This window comes from Cnephaeus nilssonii, assembly GCF_951640355.1.
Source record: "Cnephaeus nilssonii genome assembly, chromosome: 15".
Lineage (NCBI taxonomy): Eukaryota > Metazoa > Chordata > Mammalia > Chiroptera > Vespertilionidae > Cnephaeus > Cnephaeus nilssonii.
The window spans coordinates 21,497,191-21,514,905 of record NC_137086.1 but is presented as its reverse complement, the minus strand read 5'-3'; the positions used below and the strand labels follow the sequence as shown (position 1 = coordinate 21,514,905).

The window sequence follows — 17,715 nt, the reverse complement described above, 5'->3', positions numbered from 1 at the left end:
CCTGACAAGTTAGTCTCCCCCATTCCTCCCCCCCCACCAAAAAAAAAAAAAAACCTGAAAATAGTAAAATCTGGATCCAAATATCTTTTTTTAAAATCTATAACACTTTGAACCTGTTTCCTTATCTACATAAGGGGAATTTCTATTTTCCCCAGGTTACTGTGCAGGTTAAATGGGATAAAGCTTTTTGTTAATTATACATCAATAAGCAAAGTTAAGGCATTACAATAGTCTGAGATAGCTAAACTATAGGACAAAATATCATACATAGATTCAGAAATATACTATAGATATTCCACACTGAAGCAATAGTTGAAGTAGATTATTTTCTTATTTTTTAATGCCTTTAAATCCATCTAATTTAAAATCATAATGTCCTCAAATTTCTATGAACATTGAAGTTTTACATGTTACAGAAATGGACTCACATATATAAAATTAATATAGTACTTTCCCCATATGTTATTCAAACTTAAATATAGACAGAAAAAGACCAAATAATATTATTCCCTAATATTCGAACTGCTAAATAAACTACTCCATTGTTTTAAAAAGCCAGGGTCTATAGAGATAAATTTAGCAATCTCCAAATGTTCTTTCAGAAGTTACAAGCTTGATACATTGCACAGCATTCTAAATGGTGCTTTTCCCTCCCCTACTCCCATTTCAAGTACTTTACTTATGCTTACACATATCTATTTAAAACTAGATAGTAAGCTCCTAAAAGGCTGATTTGTCCTTCCTATAAGAACAACAAACATAGTAATGGTCATAAAATAGGTGTTAATCCACATACATGTACTCTAGCTAACTCATATTAACAGATGCTGCAGTGACCATATAAGAGTTACTACTCTTGTCATGTAATATAACTTAAGCCTATCTTCAGCCTTTTAAGAAACAACCAATAAGAATTAAAAGTTAAGAAGAAATTCCCCAAATAATGTTATCACATGAGAAACATTGTATGTGACTAAATATATAAAGAATGCTTTAGACTAGATTTGTAGAAATCATAGACTGCATTGTTCCTTTAAGAAAGCAAGAGTATATGAGATAATAATCATAGTCCTAATAATGTACTGTTAAAACTATTTTCTTAAAATATTTCATAAATTGAAGCATACTGTTACTATTTGTTCATATATCCTGCACCCAGAATGTTGTGTTTCTTATACTAACTCACAATTTAATTCATGACAATTTTTCTTCAGAAAATAAATTTTTGAGTTTTATTTGGGGGTTTAAAAAAAATCTTTGGAGCAGAAACAGTTAAAACTGACATAGTATGTTGTCTTTAACTTACTTTAGTATAAACTAGTAAATTCCAAGGTAAAACTCTGACATTTTTAAAAGACATTAAAAAGACTAAGCATGAAATGCACCTATCCCCTGCCTTATGAAAATCAATAAAAAAGCCATGTCAATAGCTTCCCACTTTTGCACATATCGCTATGATTTAAAATATATACGGTATATACATGTTGTACGTGTATGTATACATATATAGTGATTTGGAGGCTGGACATCAAGATAGATTGTTTAGGGTACTCCCCCCCCCCCACACACACACACACACACTAAGTTTTAAAAAAATCATTTCCAAAGTGCTGTCATTTTTAATTATAATTCGTAAACTAAAGGCTACTAGCCTAAGGGAAATTCCAAAGTACAAGCACCTGCCAGCCAAGTTGCCTGAAACTCATCAGCTGCAGAGATTTAAAGCATCCTTTAGTTGTTTTTACGTAAAACAAGTTATACAACTGGTATATTATTTCAATGTAGCACACATAACATGGCCAATCACTTAACATTCCTCTCAATTATTTCAAAAACCACTACACACACTTTTAATTGCCATTAGACATCTTATAAAATGCACATAATAGAATGTTTTCCTTATCTAAACACTCAACAAGGGTAGTTTAAATTGTAAAAGGTTTTCATTTACAAAGTGACTTACCAGAAGATTCCCTTAAATAATCAGTTTCTCTAGAATCATTCTGTTTATAAAGCACTCAACTTTTCTGCTTATAAAAATATAGTTTTATCACTATAAAACTATCTTTTTAAGAACCCATCTAGCATATAAAAAGAGATTTGCACATACACTTTCTTGAGAATAAATAAACGCTTTCAATACTTGTGACCCCAGAAGAACTCTACATGTTTTGAATTCTTGTTTGGTTAAATAAAAGTTTTTAAACATCTACTAGAATACAAGTGCTTGCCTTTACATTCATAGCTCTCCTGATGATAAAATAAAGATCAATGTAACTCTCAGCTCTAGACTAATGAACTGCAGGGAACAGAAACAGGCAATTTGGCAAGAGCGAGCAAAGCTCTGCTTAAAGGCTACCAGTAAAATATACCAGCACTATCCCTCCCCCACCCCAACCCTTTAAGGTTTCAATTAAGATGGGGCCTAGTTTTTCTCTTACAAGGGGCACAGAAAGAGAAAAGCACAGTGCTCCCGCTGAGAAGTATCTTCATCAAGATCAGCTCCAGAAATACTGCCAGGAACCATTTCTTTCCCTCTCTGCTGACACAGGTTCCTCTCTTTAGAGACCAGCATCACCCCTGTTGCTGATCAACACCGTATCTAAAGAAAGGGAAAGTTTCATCAATGTACCACTGAAAGGATGGCATCAAATGACTAAGAAAAAAATCCAATACTAGGGTCAACTCTGATGCTTTTTTATGAAACGTGGGAGCCCCAACTAAAATTCACCTTCATCTAAGTTGCCTCATGAATTGGCAAGAGGGGTCAAGTTATTTAACAAGGCATATCCCCACTATTTCAAAAGAAAACTTAGTGCCCCAACTGATGAGAAAGACTCCCTCAAAACTCAGAAGAGGAAGCTTTGCCAAGTCCTTACCAACGGGAGAGAAGCAGAACAGCTAATTCTACTGTGAGTAGTGATTCCACCATTCCTACAGGCTGAGGAGCCAACATCCGTCAAGGCCCTCAATTTTCGCCCCAGTATAATCATCACCCATTTGCCACCATATAAGACAAGTCTTTAGGTCCAATATAATTGGCAAATAAATTCAGGCAGGAGAGGGGGTGAGGGGGAGAAAGCAGTGAATAGTTGATGCCTTTTTAAAAGGAGCCTAAGAATGAAATAACCTCACTATGTAAGGAATCAAAGATTAGATAATGGACAACAGGTGCCTTTGGGGGGGAAAGAGTAACACTCAGCCGCCTATTTTAGGATTTCACTCTCGAAGCACTCTAACGTTGTTTTCTTCCCAAAGGGCCAAAATTACAGGGTTTTACCATTTAATACTTATAATAGGCCCAATGCTCTTGGACTTACTTTTTTTTACTTTAGATTTAAAAACCCATCCAATCCCAACATGGCCAGATCACGCACTGATCCATGAACATGAACCAACGAGGGACCGGTCATCAAGAAATGCAAAACAAGGTGTTTGAATGCAAGCTACCTCTCAATAGAACACTCCAAATACAAATCCAGCAGCAGGTATCACACAACTGCAGTATCAGCCAAAGCAGAAACTGTTTCTCTCACCATCATAACAATTGATCTCAATCTTTACAGTAACCAGATTCCGGTGGCCTGGGAGCAGAGTAATTCCAGACACAGGTTCTAGGGCCCCGAGTACCAGCCTCCAAGTTCTGATTCCCGGAGCCAGTTAACAAAATTTACTACCTTTATTTGGGTGAAAGGGGACACAAAGGATACTCGAGCCTACTTCATAACCTCTTCCCTTTCTCCATCGCACAAAGACAACACGCTCCAAAAAAATGGAGAACCCTTTCTTTCCCTGACAAAGGCCCCTTTTCCTATGCCTTCATTGGGCAGGATCACTTCTCCCCAACGTGCTTGCAAAGCCAGAGAAATACTGCTTTCACGCCTCTTAACGAGGGTCCCCCAACGCCGATGCACCTCTTCCCTTTCTGTATTGAACAAGTGATGCTTCAGATGTTTCTGGTTCTCTCCACCACCGCAAAATGTGCGGAGAAGGGAAGTTGTCAGCTACTTGAAAGATGCAAGAAGTCTCCAAATTCAAAGTGAAGACGGGGGATTTGGGGGTGCCCCCTTCCTGAGAAAAGGGGAGGTCCCTGCACTAAAAGGGAGGCTCTGCGTGGGTAAGGGGTGTCCCGACTCTGAGAGTTCAGTGTGTGGAAAAAGGGAGGAATGTTATACCTTGAAAAAGGGTCGGGGGGGAGGGGGGGGCCTTGAGTGTAATGGGGAAGGGCGTACCAGCTCCCGGGGCCTCTCGGGGAGAAGGGGTTCCCACTTTAGGGAAAGGAGGGCCAGGCACTGAAGGGGGGGGCGGGAGGGAAGCGGGGTCTTACCGAGGAGGGCTGGGCCAGGGGGGAGGGGTTCTGACTCCACCGCAGCCCGTGGAGGGGCGGCAGCCTCGAGGGCAACATGTGCGGTGGAACCACCGCCATCCCGAGGGGCAGGGCGGAGGGCAGGGCCTGGGCTGCACGCAGAGGCCACCAAGTTTCCACCCCGAGCAGCAGCCGGGAGGATTTCCCCACCGTACTCACCGAGGCTGCCGGCGAAACCGTCCATCTTGCGGGGAAAGCGCCGGGCTCCGGGCTCAGCGGGGCGGGCACTTCATTCAGCGGACGGAGAAGAGTGGCCGACGCTGAGCCTGACCCGCTCGCTCTTGCAGCCGCCCGGCTCGGCTCCCAGCCCCCGCCCTCGTCGTCCGCCCGTCGGCCCGTCCGTCGGCCCGCCTCGGGATAGCCAGCCGCGGCCGCCAGGGCCACTTCCCCGTCAGGTTGAGAGCCGCGCCGCTCCGCCGCCTGCCTGCCCAGCCTCCCTCCCAGGCAGCAGCCGGGAGCGCCGCGCCGCGCCGCGCCCCGCCCCCGCGCCCGCGCAGCAGTCGCCCCGCCCCCGCGCACGCCGTCACGTTTCCGACTCCGCCCCCCACGTGACGACACGGAGGCGGGGTCTTGGCGACCCTCGCTTCTCACCTTGCCTCGGCCTGGGATTCCTCCCACCTCGCGCGGGACTGGTGGCTGCGCTTGCGCAGTGGGCTTGCTGAGGGCCTGGGGCTGGGGTCTGAAAGCTGGTTCCGAGTGGGTGGGGATAAGGAGGGGCCTCTGACAGTGGGATCTTCAGGAGCCTGGAGGGGCTTTGCAGCCCCTGGGGAGTCCAAGTCTGGAGCCCCCGCCTACCAGGAGGTGGTCCCCCTGTTTATACTGCTGGGACACTAAAGAGGCCACCAAGGGCTGGAAAGGATCCCTTCTTCCCCGGGTTCACCCTCTGCCCCAATTGGGTGAAGGACAAATAGGAGCAAGTCTTCTTGACTAACTCAAGGCCACCACTGCTACAGCCACAGGACTCAAGACAACCAGAAGCAAAGAATGTTAGTGCTGGACAGGAGTTCAGCTTGCCTCCCCTGTCAGTGGGACGCTGAACCGCTGAACCGTAGAAAGGACATGACGGCCCAAGGACATGGTAGAAGCAGAGCAAGAACCCCGGCTTCTTAACTCCTTCTGGTCTTCTTTCCACAAGGGATGTAAAGGGACCTCTTATAGAGCAGATGATAGGATTAATTGCCTACTAGGGAACTATATATGACAAAGGATTGAAATGCAGTAAGACTGAGTTTTAGGCCCAACTCCATGTGACTCAACAGGTGAACATAAAGTCACTGAACTTATTTGGGCCTCACTTTATTCATTTACAAATGGGAGGACTGGTCTTATAACCAAAATATCTAAGTATACAGAGCCTTTAGCTCCCTCCTCCTTCCCCCACTAACCCCTATTCTTCATCCTTCCAAAGACCTTCCTCTAGTTTCCAAAGCCCCTCCAGGGACTTGGTTATGTGGATCCGAGTGATAAGAGGAGAACTTAAGGTGCTCAGAAATTGATCTACACAATAATAAAGAACTGAGTTAGAAAGGGGAGAATAAGAGGCATTCTAGAGAGAGTTGCAGGAGGGAGAAACAGAATGAAGAACGGAGATGAGAAATAGGAGGTAGCAACTGCCATAATGAGAGGGACTGAGAGGAATTAGATGGTAGAATTGTTAAACGTTTTGTTGCTCCCTGGTTAGAACATTGTCCCAATACATCAAGGTTGTGAGTTCTATCCCCAATCAGGACACATGCAAAAATTAGCCAATGAATGTATGAACAAGTGGAACAGTAAATCTATGTTTCTCTCTCCTTTCCTCTCCCTAAAATCAATTAATAACCAACATTAAAAAAATATATTTTGTTACTGTCTTGCAGTATACATTTCCCTTTTGGTGCCTCTTTAAAAATCTTCCCTAAAAATCTAAATTACCTTTCATTTCTTTTTTGGATATCAGACCTGTGTGTCTTCTGAAAACCATATTATGTGGAGACTGGCCATAAGGCAGCCAAGATAAATTCAAATTACAGACAAAATGGTTTCTAAAGTTTCCTCCTTCAAAATTAAATTATTTACCCAAAGTTTCCCCTGCTATAGATATTTTCATTCCTCTAAGTTTCTAAGTCTAACCATTTAATATTTAAGAAGGCCTTGATTCTGACAATTGCTCTTCTGTTTCTACATACAACACTCTCTGTCAAGTAAAAGAATAGGAACTTGCATTCTCTTTGATTACCTCTTAATATGATGATTTTTACTCTTAATAGATATCCTTTGCTGGGACCCCGCTATATGACAGGTTTTGTACCCAAAACCTGTTTGTTTTTTAAAGTGCTATGAATATGACAGTGTTTTTAAAATAATTTTTAATAGGATAAAAAGATATTTTAGTTTCTGGCATGGTTGATCAATTTGTTTTTATTGCTGATAGCTGGGATGCATAAAAAAAATCACTTCTCACATATAGTACAGGTTGTTTGTAGTATTGCTGTAGGAATTCTGATTAATTCTATTTCAGGTGATTCCCATTTTTAAAGAAAAGAAAAGAAATAAAATATATGGTGAATTTTAAATTATAAAGTATTATTAAGTATATTCCTGACAGGAGAGAGTTTCCATTGTGGTTTGACATCAATGAGAACAAAAATTTCCACTTACAATTATATATATATATATATATATATATATATATATATATATATATATATATTAGAATAATTTTCCCTAGACTAGCTTCTGGCTCATGTTTCAATCCTTGTTTCTACCACACTACCCACATACTTCCAGTGGCAGCCATATATTCATATCACATTATAACCTCTAGTCCTTACCTCCATGACAAGATGTCAGGGGTCATTGAATTATTCCTGGAACCTATTGCTAAATGAAGACTGCCAGCAATAACTTAAGTGTAAGTGAGATTATAGTGGAAAGACAAACTTTCCTAGGGCCTTGGAAGAGACTCATGGAGTGTGTTTCATTAACATCATAATAAATCTGCCTGTCTCAGTTGCTTTTATTTTTACAAAAGTAAAAATAAGGGTTCTTTGTTTTTATTCTATGTTTAACATAAGCAGTGTATGAAAAAGTTCCAAAATCTGTAAGAGGCTAAATGGCAATGTTGTTCTAGCTTCTCCTAACCATAAAGAATGCCTAGCCGAAACCGGTTTGGCTCGGTGGATAGAGCGTCGGCCTGCGGACTGAGGGGTCCCAGGTTCGATTCCGGTCAAGGGCATGTGCCTTGGTTGCGGGCATATCCCCGGTGGGGGTTGTGCAGGAGGCGGCTGATCGATGTTTCTCTATCATCGATGTTTCTAGCTCTCTATCCCTCTCTCTTCCTCTCTGTGAAAAATCAATAAAATATATATATATAAAAAAAGAATGCCTAGGGCCCTAACTGGTTTGGCTCAATGGATAGAGCGTCAGCCTGCGGACAGAAGGGTCACAGGTTTGATTCCGGTCAGGGGCATGGGCACATCCCCAATAGGGAGTGTGCAGGAGGCAGCTGATCGATGTTTCTCTCTCATTGATGTTTCTAATTCTCTATCCCTCTCCCTTCCTCTCTGTAAAAAAAATCAATAAAATATATATTTTTTAAAAAGAATGCCTAGGGATAAGTTTAAAATTACTGCAAGAGAAACAAACAAACAAAAAGTGTGAGAGGATATACTCCAAAGTTTTTTGTGTTTTTTTTAAATAGTTGCCTCTGGGAAATGAAATTGAGTAGGGGAAGGAAAAGGTAGGAAGAGATACAGGGGGTTTCCCTTTTATATTATTGTAACATCATAAACATCTGTTAATTTTTAAATACCATTAAAGGTGCAAAACCAAAAAATATGTTGCAGTGCATATTAATTCACACACTCACCCACAAACTGTATTTGTAGACACTGACTTAAAATAACTGTTTTACCAATCTTGGCAAGATTGTTATCTTTCACCTAAGGCTTTCCACACTTACTGACCTCAGAAAGGAATCAAGCAATTAGCAGTGCTGTGTGTAAATTCTTGGCAAGAGCTTGTGAGACTGAAATCTATCCTCTGGAAATCACCAAACAGGCTTCATTTAGGGGGATTTGCTTTGTGGATGCATGAGTGAGTGAATGAATATGGGGGCTCACTCAGGTTAATTTTGGTAGCTCTGATGGTGCCATGCATGACTAGTACAGAGAAGAGACCCAGCCTGGGCTTCGGAGCTGTGTTTTCCCAGAATTTGTGAGATGATGTGAGGCTTAAACTTACTGAAACTGTAGAACCAATAAAGTTTCTATGTGCAGAGTTTCACCACATTTACTGGATGTTGGGCAAGCCTTAAAAATAAGAACTGATCATTTTCATCTGTCCACCATAACTATATACTATTTCCCCACAAGGAATTCATAGCAGCTTCTCACAAAATTGAAATTCTACAGGGAAATACTTTTCAATAGCAACGTTGTAATGGAAAGCAGCCAATCAGGGAAATTCAACTCTGAAAATTAATAACACTGGAAGCTCTCTATTTGCAAACAAAATATTTCCAAAAGGTCATTTGTAAGTCAACTATTTGAAATTAGAAACAAGGCTAAAAATGGTGAATGGATCGCCATTTAGCCCCCAAACATGTAGCATGCTAATCCCAACCTGCCTGTGTTAAAACCACAATCATGACAACCTCACTTAAGGTGTTGAGCCAGACAGGTCTGTAATTGAATATTGTCCATTACAAGCATCTGTGAGTTGATGTTGCAACCTAAGTACAACACCTTTCCAACTTTTAAAGAGCTGACTTAAAAAATGCCCTAGGAGGTATGCTTTTTTATCTCCATTTTTTTAAGACCAGGAAAATGAGCCTCAAGAGTATACAAGCTCTTTCCACTGCACTAGTTTGCCTCTTCATATCACTGGAATTCTATTGTGGGGGATCCTCCAATGCCAGGCTGAGACAGCTATCAACAATGTAATTTTAGCAACAAGTGATATTATCAAAATGTTGCTGCAGAAAAATTAACCTATGGGGGGATAAATTGGAAGAGACACTGGAAATAGGAAACGCAGTTAGGAGGCTGCTGCATTGGCGTGGTAGCTGCAGAAGGTCCAAGAAGAAAAGAGTTGAAGGAAAACAACAAATAAATGAACAACAAACAAAACCCTTGCAGACCTGGATGACGGGCTGCCTCAGAAGCTGAGAGAGAGGAAGGAGGTTATCCAGGTGCAATTCCCAGTGATGAAGAGGATGATGGCAATATTAAAGGCAAATAGGAACGTAAAGAAAATAAAATATAGTGGTTGTCTTTTTGTTGTTGTTGTTGTTGTTGTTGTTGTTGTTGTTGTTGGCCTGTGTCAGGACCCCTTTCCTTCTGTGGGAAGCTGAAGGGAATTAGAGGTAATCTTTGGCAGCTGGGGCTCAGGCACATGACTTTGACCAACTGGAAGCCCTAGCCCAGTCTTTTAATCTGGGATGAATAACACAAAAACTACCAGTTAGGGACCAATACTAGAAGGCAGCTGAAAAATTGAAGATGCACAGTGGTCATGTGTGGGGGAATGAAGAGGGCCAGCCAGCTCCAGAGCAGCATCCTCAAAAGGCACCTCCTGTGGTTGAACTCAGCGGTGCTCTCCATGCCCTAGATTGCCTGGATTCCTGCCCATTTTCCAGGCTTGGTCCTCTGCATTCCCTATCGACCCAGTGACCACCTGATATCTTCCCAGTGAATTCATTTTCTGCTACAGTTAGCCAGAGTGAGTTTCTGTTGTTTGTAGTTGAGAGCCCTGTGTGGTATAAACACTGACTTTAGTTGTAAACAGATTGTGCTGGTATCATGACCAGATGCCCAGATGGAAGCTTCCAGCACATAATTTGAAATGTGGGATTAGAGTTTAGGTGAGGGTTGGGCCTGAGAATATAGACTGAGGATACTTGTAACTGGAGCCAAAGATTCAAGCCATGAGAAATTGTCAAGTGAAAAGATTTGAGAGAGAGGAAATGGAAATGAGCTGAGTGTAGAATTTGAGGGAATGCCAATATTTAGGTGGCAAGAGAAGGAGTGAGGGAAGAAGAAGTAACAGTTGTAGGAGGTGAATCATGCTAGTGGCACATCACAGAACCCAAAGAAGCCAAGACTTAAAAAAAATATTATGGAAATCAGATGCTATTCAATAGTAAAGTGTCCAGGAAAGGTAAGAATGGAGCCCTAGATACAATGATCAGAAAGCCACTGATTTTTAGAGAGCTCTTTGATCATGATGGTGGGAAAAGAAGTCAGGGTGCAGGGCGTAAATACTGAGAGGGTGGTGTGAAAGTGGAAGGAGAACATATACCAGTAGGCTACAGTTTAAAGACGTTTGGCAGGATTTTGACTGTCTTGTTGACTGGTGAATTCTCAGCTCCCAGAAAGGTACTGGGCATATGCAAAATCTCAATACGTATTTGTGAAGTGAATGGACAAAGAAGTGCAGAAGCAGAAAATTCACTTGAGCTAAACTATGGTAAAGGGGCAAATTTTTAGAATCAGGGCTACCTGATTATGCTTGCAAGCCAGGGTTACTATATCCTCTCTCGCATTTCCTCCCTGAGCTGGAGAACCTGATTTCCTAGATCCTCCAATAATTACCTGCTGGATTCTTCTTCCCCACTACTACCCTCCTCACTCCACTAGTTTGTTTGTACTATAAGCTAATATAATTAACATTTCTTAAATAATTTCTCATCCTTATTTATGTCTTATTCTCAGAATATTTTCTTTTACTAATTGATGTCCCACACAGAGGTAAGGCCCGTGAAGAGAGGACCTAAGCCATCAGTCGGACATCCCCCGAGGGCTCCTAGACTGTGAGAGGGCGCAGGCTGGGCTGAGGGACCCTCCCACCCCCTACAGTGCACGAATTTCATGCACTGGGCCTCTAGTATCTTATAAAAGCACTAGAAGCCCAATGCACAAAAGTCATGCAAGGGGCTTGGCCCTCTCAGCCCCAACTTTGTCTGGAAGGTTGTCCAGATGGTTGGTCCACTGTTCGGTCGTTCGGTAGATTTGCATGTTACGCTTTTATTATTATAAATACCATTTGAGTGACCTTTGATTTAAATAATCATAAAAATAAAATGTAAGATTTATTCTTTTTATTTTCAATTTTTCTCTTTCCAAATGTTAGAAGTCTCTGAGTAAAGAACAGGCATTTAAAAAATAAATTGTAACTAGAAATTTAAGAAGTCATAAGTGGTTTTCAAGTGCAATATACTTAGACTATAGTAATAAGATTAAAGATCTGGAGGTTTCCCATCCCAAGTTTCTGGTTCTTCGTGGATGTAATTAAAGCACATAAAGTCTTTCCAATGGATTTAAGAAGCAGTTTCCCTTTTGCCTGCAAACTTCAGGAAGGCAATCTTCAAGTGCCTATCATAGGTTCATCACAGGAGTAAGCCATATGGATGTTACTGTATCATTTTGCTTTTAGGCAGACTGAAATTATTTTTGGAAAAAGACAGGAAGAAATATAAAATGAATAATTTGCTTTGATCATGTCATTCCCTTTAGGTTTTTTTTTTGTTAATAATTTTATATGCATGTACATGCAAGCAGATTGCATGCATGTACATGCAAGCAGATTGCATGCATGTGTATGTATATGTGTGTGTCTCCAGATAGGTTGATACAGAAGCTTTTTTTTTTTTTTGAATCCTCACGCAAGGATATTTTTCCCATTGATTTCTAGAGAGAGAGGAAGGGATGGGAGAGAGGGGAAGAGAGAAAGAGAGAGAAACATCCAGAATCATCCACGTGAGAGAGACACATCGATTGGTTGCTTCCCACAGGCACCCTGGCTGGGGCCCCTGCAACTGAGGTACATGTCCTTGTCTGAGAACTGAACCCATGACCGATGCTCTAACCGCTGTGCCAAACCAGCCAGGGTAAGAAGCTTTTTATATCATTCCTCACCCTCCTCCAAGTATAAAACCTGGCTTTGCCCATATGGAGTGCTTGACCAAGGTGTGAATAGTCTACTAGCACAGCATTTCCAGTTGCATAGGCCAATGATGTCCATTATCAAAGTCCTCCCAGTCACAATGGATGTTTTTCATTCTTGGGTACCTGGGGACTCCCACTTACTTAGCTGAATGGTCATTTCCAGATAGGGCCTCCCTGGCCACGTCCCTTCAATTTTAATTGTGATGGTTGAAGTTTTGGGAGGATCTAGAAATCTGTTAATCTATAAACTAAAATGACCTGAAACCTTTATTTAAAAATGACATCATTTTTATACCTGGCTGTGTAGTGAGACGTGACCTAGGTGCAGACAGTCCATGGTATGAGATGGGCTATTCTCACCCACAAGTGAAAAGTCATTCCTATGGCAGAGCCTTGGGGCTTCCCAGGGCCAAAAGTGTGGGAAAGGCATCTTCTCATCAGTGTGGACCGATTGCCATTCCTAGTCATCCAGTATTCTGTACAAACCAGGCTTGGCTAGTGGGCCCTGCTGCAGGTCGAGAAATGTAGGCACAACAAAGAACAAGAACAGGCATTTCACGAAGGAAGACAAATAAATCACCAATAATTCTGTACCAATTAAAATGAGGAACTACACCTGCCACAAATCAAATTGGGAAAGTTTTGTTTTGTTTTTAAAATACTGTTTAGTGTAGCGGAGGAGGCAGGTAAACAGGTAGTCTTATATATGGTTAATAGGTATATAAAATGGTCAACACTTCTGGAGGGCATGTTAGTACTATTTATCCAAATAATAGAAATGTGACAACCTTTAACTCAGCAATTTCATTTAGAGAAATCTTAGCTCAAATATACAAAGCTGTATCTGCCAAAAACTCTCCTCACAATATTATTTTTAAAATATATTTTATTGATTTTTTACAGAGAGGAAGAGAGAGGGATAGAGAATTAGAAACATCGATGAGAGAGAAACATCGATCAGCTGCCTCTTGCACACCCCCTACTGGGGATGTGCCCGCAACCAAGGTACATGCCCTTGACCGGAATCGAACCTGGGACCCTTGAGTCCGCAGGCTGACGCTCTATCCACTGAGCCAAACCGGTTTCAGCACACAATATTATTTTTAATGGTGCAAAATCAGATATCACCTACAACATACACACACAAAAAGGAGATTATAAAATAATTCTGTATGAGCTCATAATTCTGTATGAGCTTGGGTCTGGGAATGCTCAAATTTTTTTCCATATAAATTAATGATAGTTTTTTCTTCACTTTATGCCATTTTGGCTTATAAAAATTTTCATAAGAACTCTCTACTTTTATTTATTTATTTATTTAATATATTTTATTGATTTTTTACAGAGAGGAAGAGAGAGGGATAGAGAGTTAGAAACATCGATGAGAGAGAAACACCTTTACAAAAGAGGTGGTTGTAGATAGATCTATGTATAAAGGAATGGGGAGAAAAATCTACCAAAATGTTAATAGTGGTAATCTCTGGGTTCTGGGATTCTGGGTGATTGTTATTTTATTCTCTGTACCTTTTCTGTCTCTATAATGCACATGCATTACACTTTGGATATCAGATACAATCTTGTTTTAAAAAAATAAAATGAAATGTACAGCACTAGTCCAGGTTCTTTCGTGATTTCGGTATGCTTCAGGAGATGCAGCTAAACTTCTTGCTTAGTTTTCATATCTGCTCAGTGGAGAATTTATGAGGTCAAGTGTTTAAAGTGCAGAACAGGGCCCCCGTGTACTTCTAGAGAATGACTTCCCATGAAGTAATGAAGTCAGGGAAAGTGAACAGCTTGCATAGATGCCTTCCCTGACCCCCCACTTCCCCATTTGGAAGCAGGGCCAGCAAAAAGGCAGATGTTCCCCAGTGGACTGTACCCTACACATTCTTGCCCACCGGGGGTGCTGGGGATGCTGAGCTGCTCATGATTATACTTGAACTGAGGGGTGCACTTAAGGGAGAGCCAGGGCAGCTGGTGTAAGCACATCACTTGTAACATTCCTCTTATGGCTATGACATTGAATCTGCCCTGAGACTCTTCATGTTCTAGCCGACATTAGATAAGGCAGTCTGGTCCTGTAAGTGGTCTCCACGCCCCCATCACATTTTCATTAACATTCCCCAGAATGATACTTTAAAGTCATGGTCACTGTAAATGTGTTATGTAACCTAGTAGGCATTTACCTAGAGCCAGGATCCCTACGTATAGGGGTAAATTTGAGTCAGAGACAAAGCTTCCCCTCAGTTATGCCACCAAGAGATGGATCATTTCACCTTGCCTTCAAAGTAGAAAGGGGAGAATTAAGAATAATCTCTCTTTAAGGGAAACTAGAGAGTTCTCTCTGTAGAGATGAATTGTAGAATTGTATACCTGAAACCTGTATAATTTTATTAACCGATGTCACCCCAATACATTCAGTAAAAAAAAAAAAAAAAGACTCAAGGACTCAGCTCTTTAAGTGAGCACAACTCATCCCTCAAATGTACAAGTTACCCCACAAAGATGGGGTGAAATGGACACCCTTACAATTCTGAGGGGGTGGGGGCTGCAGTGGTTATGGAATTTTTCTGGGCAGGGTCTTTCCAGGGGGCAACTTGTCAATCTACATAAAAAACCTAAAATCATTCATGCCATTTGCCACAGAAAATACTCTTCTGAGAACTTCTTTTGAGAAACAGTTTTTAAAATATGCAAACACTATGTAAGAATGTTCACTGCAGTGTTATTTACAACAGTGAAAACCTGGAAAAAAAAGGTCCAGTAATTGGAATTAGTTAAATAAATCATAGCATAATCATATAATAGGTTGCCATTGTTTAGTATATACTTGTTAAGTACTTCGATAATATGTAAGGATACTAAAGTTCATGATATAAAGTTAAGTGAAAAATATCTTATATAATAAAAGGCTAATATGCAAATTGACCAAATGGCAGAATGACCAGTCGCTATGATGAGCAGTGACTACCCGGGGGCAGACCCTTGATGCAGGAGCTGCCCCCTGGTAGTCAGTGCGCTCCCACAGGGGGAGCGCTGCTTAGCCAGAAGCTGGGCTCACGGCTGGCAAGCGCAGCAGTGGTGGCAGGAGCCTCTCCTGCCTCCGCAACAGCGCTAAGGATGTCCCACTGACAGCAGTTGGACATCCCCTGAGGGCTCCCGGACTGCGAGAGGACACAGGCCAGGCTGAGGGACCACCTCCCCCCCCCCCCCCCCCCCGCCCCTGAGTGCATGAATTTTGTGCACTGGGCCTCTAGTATACTATAAACCCAATGGTGATATACTGTATATTCTATACACAGACAACACACAGTTGTGAATATATGTGCATCCCCCACTTTTTGAAAGTTTGCATCATGACACTTTGCTTTTACGAAAGACCTACTATAGCACCTATTTTCAATAACCCGAAGATATCCAAAGAGGATTTTCACTTTTACAAAAAAAGGTGAAAAGCACAAATAGCTTTCAGCTTTTGTTTTGCAACAGCTGTTATCGAGGCAGCACCCACCCGGGGCAGAGAGAGTGGCCCTGCCAGCTCCTTCCCTCGGAACTACACTCAGCATCAAGCGCCGTAGCTTTGAACTGTGTCTGTGAGCATCTGTGCTTTATCTCGACTTATTCTGTGCATCTGTTAGCAAGATGTGTCCCAAGCACCAGAAAAGCCTAAGAAAGCTCATAAAAGTGTTTACACTTAGCTTAAAACTGGACGTTATTAAGCGTATTTGGTTTGATTTGGTAGGTTATGTTTTGGGTCTGGGAATGCTCAAAATTTTTTCCATATAAATTAATGATAGTTTTTTCTTCACTTTATGCCATTTTGGCTTATAAAAATTTTCATAAGAACTCTCTACTTTCATTTATTTATTTATTTAATATATTTTATTGATTTTTTACAGAGAGGAAGAGAGAGGGATAGAGAGTTAGAAACATCGATCAGCTGCCTCTTGCATACCCCCCACTGGGGATGTGCCCGCAACCAAGGTACATGCCCTTGACCGGAATCGAACCCGGGACCCCTGAGTCCGCAGGCCGACGCTCTATCCACTGAGCCAAACCGGTTTCGGTAGAACTCTCTACTTTTAGATAGTAGGGGAAATCTGTATACACATGTAAACACACACATGTATATGTGTGTGTGTGTACATATATACCCACTCTTATATATATCACACATACACATACATAACACACATACATCACACATACATATATACACACATAGATAGATAGATAGATAGATAGATAGATAGATAGATAGATAGATAGATAGATGATAGATAGAGACACAGAGCAGATTTTCAAGCCTTCCTGGATTACCTTCCTTCCATATACTATAACTCTATTCTCCATCTTGTATGACTAGAAGTTCAATCATCTCTCCAGGTCTTTCTGAACACCTCCAGCAGTGTTTCAGATTCACTAATCCACGCTGGTTTGCAGTGGTCACCTTACACTCAGCAGGCCTGCTCCAGGATTCTCCAAGCTCATAATGGCTTTTCCAGCTGATGGTCACTCTTTAATATCTACCTTACATGAAATGTGAAAACCTTCTATTTCCCAAGAAGCAGCTGACCTAAGGATGCAATGTTAACAAACTTTATGAAGCCTTAAGGATTACATAAGAAAATCACAGTGCAGAGAAAGAAAACTTCAAAGTGGATATTGATATCACTGCCCCTAAAGCTCCCCCTCACAGCTCTTTCCAGGAGCTCCCATCTGGCAGGCCCTCTCCTTAGATCTCTGCCAACCGTGGTGGTGCTGGAGCCTGCCCCACCCTCCTGGATGGGAGTCTCCTCTCATACTCTTGATCCAAGTCCTGGGGCCCCAACTTCTTATTTCTGACCTTTAATAGAAGAAGCAAGATGTTGAAATAGTCTGGACAGAGGTATACCTGCCCCCAATGAAAATGGCTGCTTGAGTTATTAAACAGAAACCTCAGCATCTCCATCTAAAACATCTGTATTTGAATTCCTCCACCAGTTCAGGATGTCCCCAAGAACAACTGGTTGACATGTCTTTTGGATCCTCAAGAACATAAAAAGTTGTCACTACAAACAAAGTCCACCTTCCATCCTTAGAACATTCAAGAAAAAATTTAAAAATTTGGGGATGCAGTTTTAGACACCCGGTAACAACAAGTAGAAAATAAGTTCGCACTGTGTACCAGGAACTATACTAAACACTGAACATACGTATTACCTCATTAACCTTCATGAAACTCCTCTATGGTAAGTGCTATCATATGGGTAGGAAAATTTAGACAGAGAGCAGTTAAATAATTTGCCCAAAGTCATAGAGCCAGAAAGTGGTGAAGCAAGGCTATAGCTAGCTAGTCTCATTCCAGAAACTTAAGCACTCTTAACCACATTATACTGCCTCTCAGGATGAAAGGAAGGAAAGAAATGGACAGTAAAGGAA

The 17,715-nt window shown here is 41.5% G+C and overlaps 1 protein-coding gene across 2 annotated transcripts in view; it reads right to left on the bottom strand.

Annotated features, from left to right (window-relative positions):
- EML4 (EMAP like 4) overlaps positions 1 to 4,805 on the bottom strand; it is a 151,792-nt gene extending 146,987 nt beyond the window's left edge. For both annotated transcript variants that reach the window (XM_079792090.1, XM_079792089.1), the window contains exon 1: positions 4,526 to 4,805. In XM_079792090.1, coding sequence (XP_079648216.1) covers positions 4,526 to 4,550 — 25 coding nt within the window. In that variant the 5' untranslated portion in view covers positions 4,551 to 4,805. The remainder of the gene's footprint in view (positions 1 to 4,525) is intronic.
- Between the last annotated feature and the right edge of the window lie 12,910 nt (positions 4,806 to 17,715).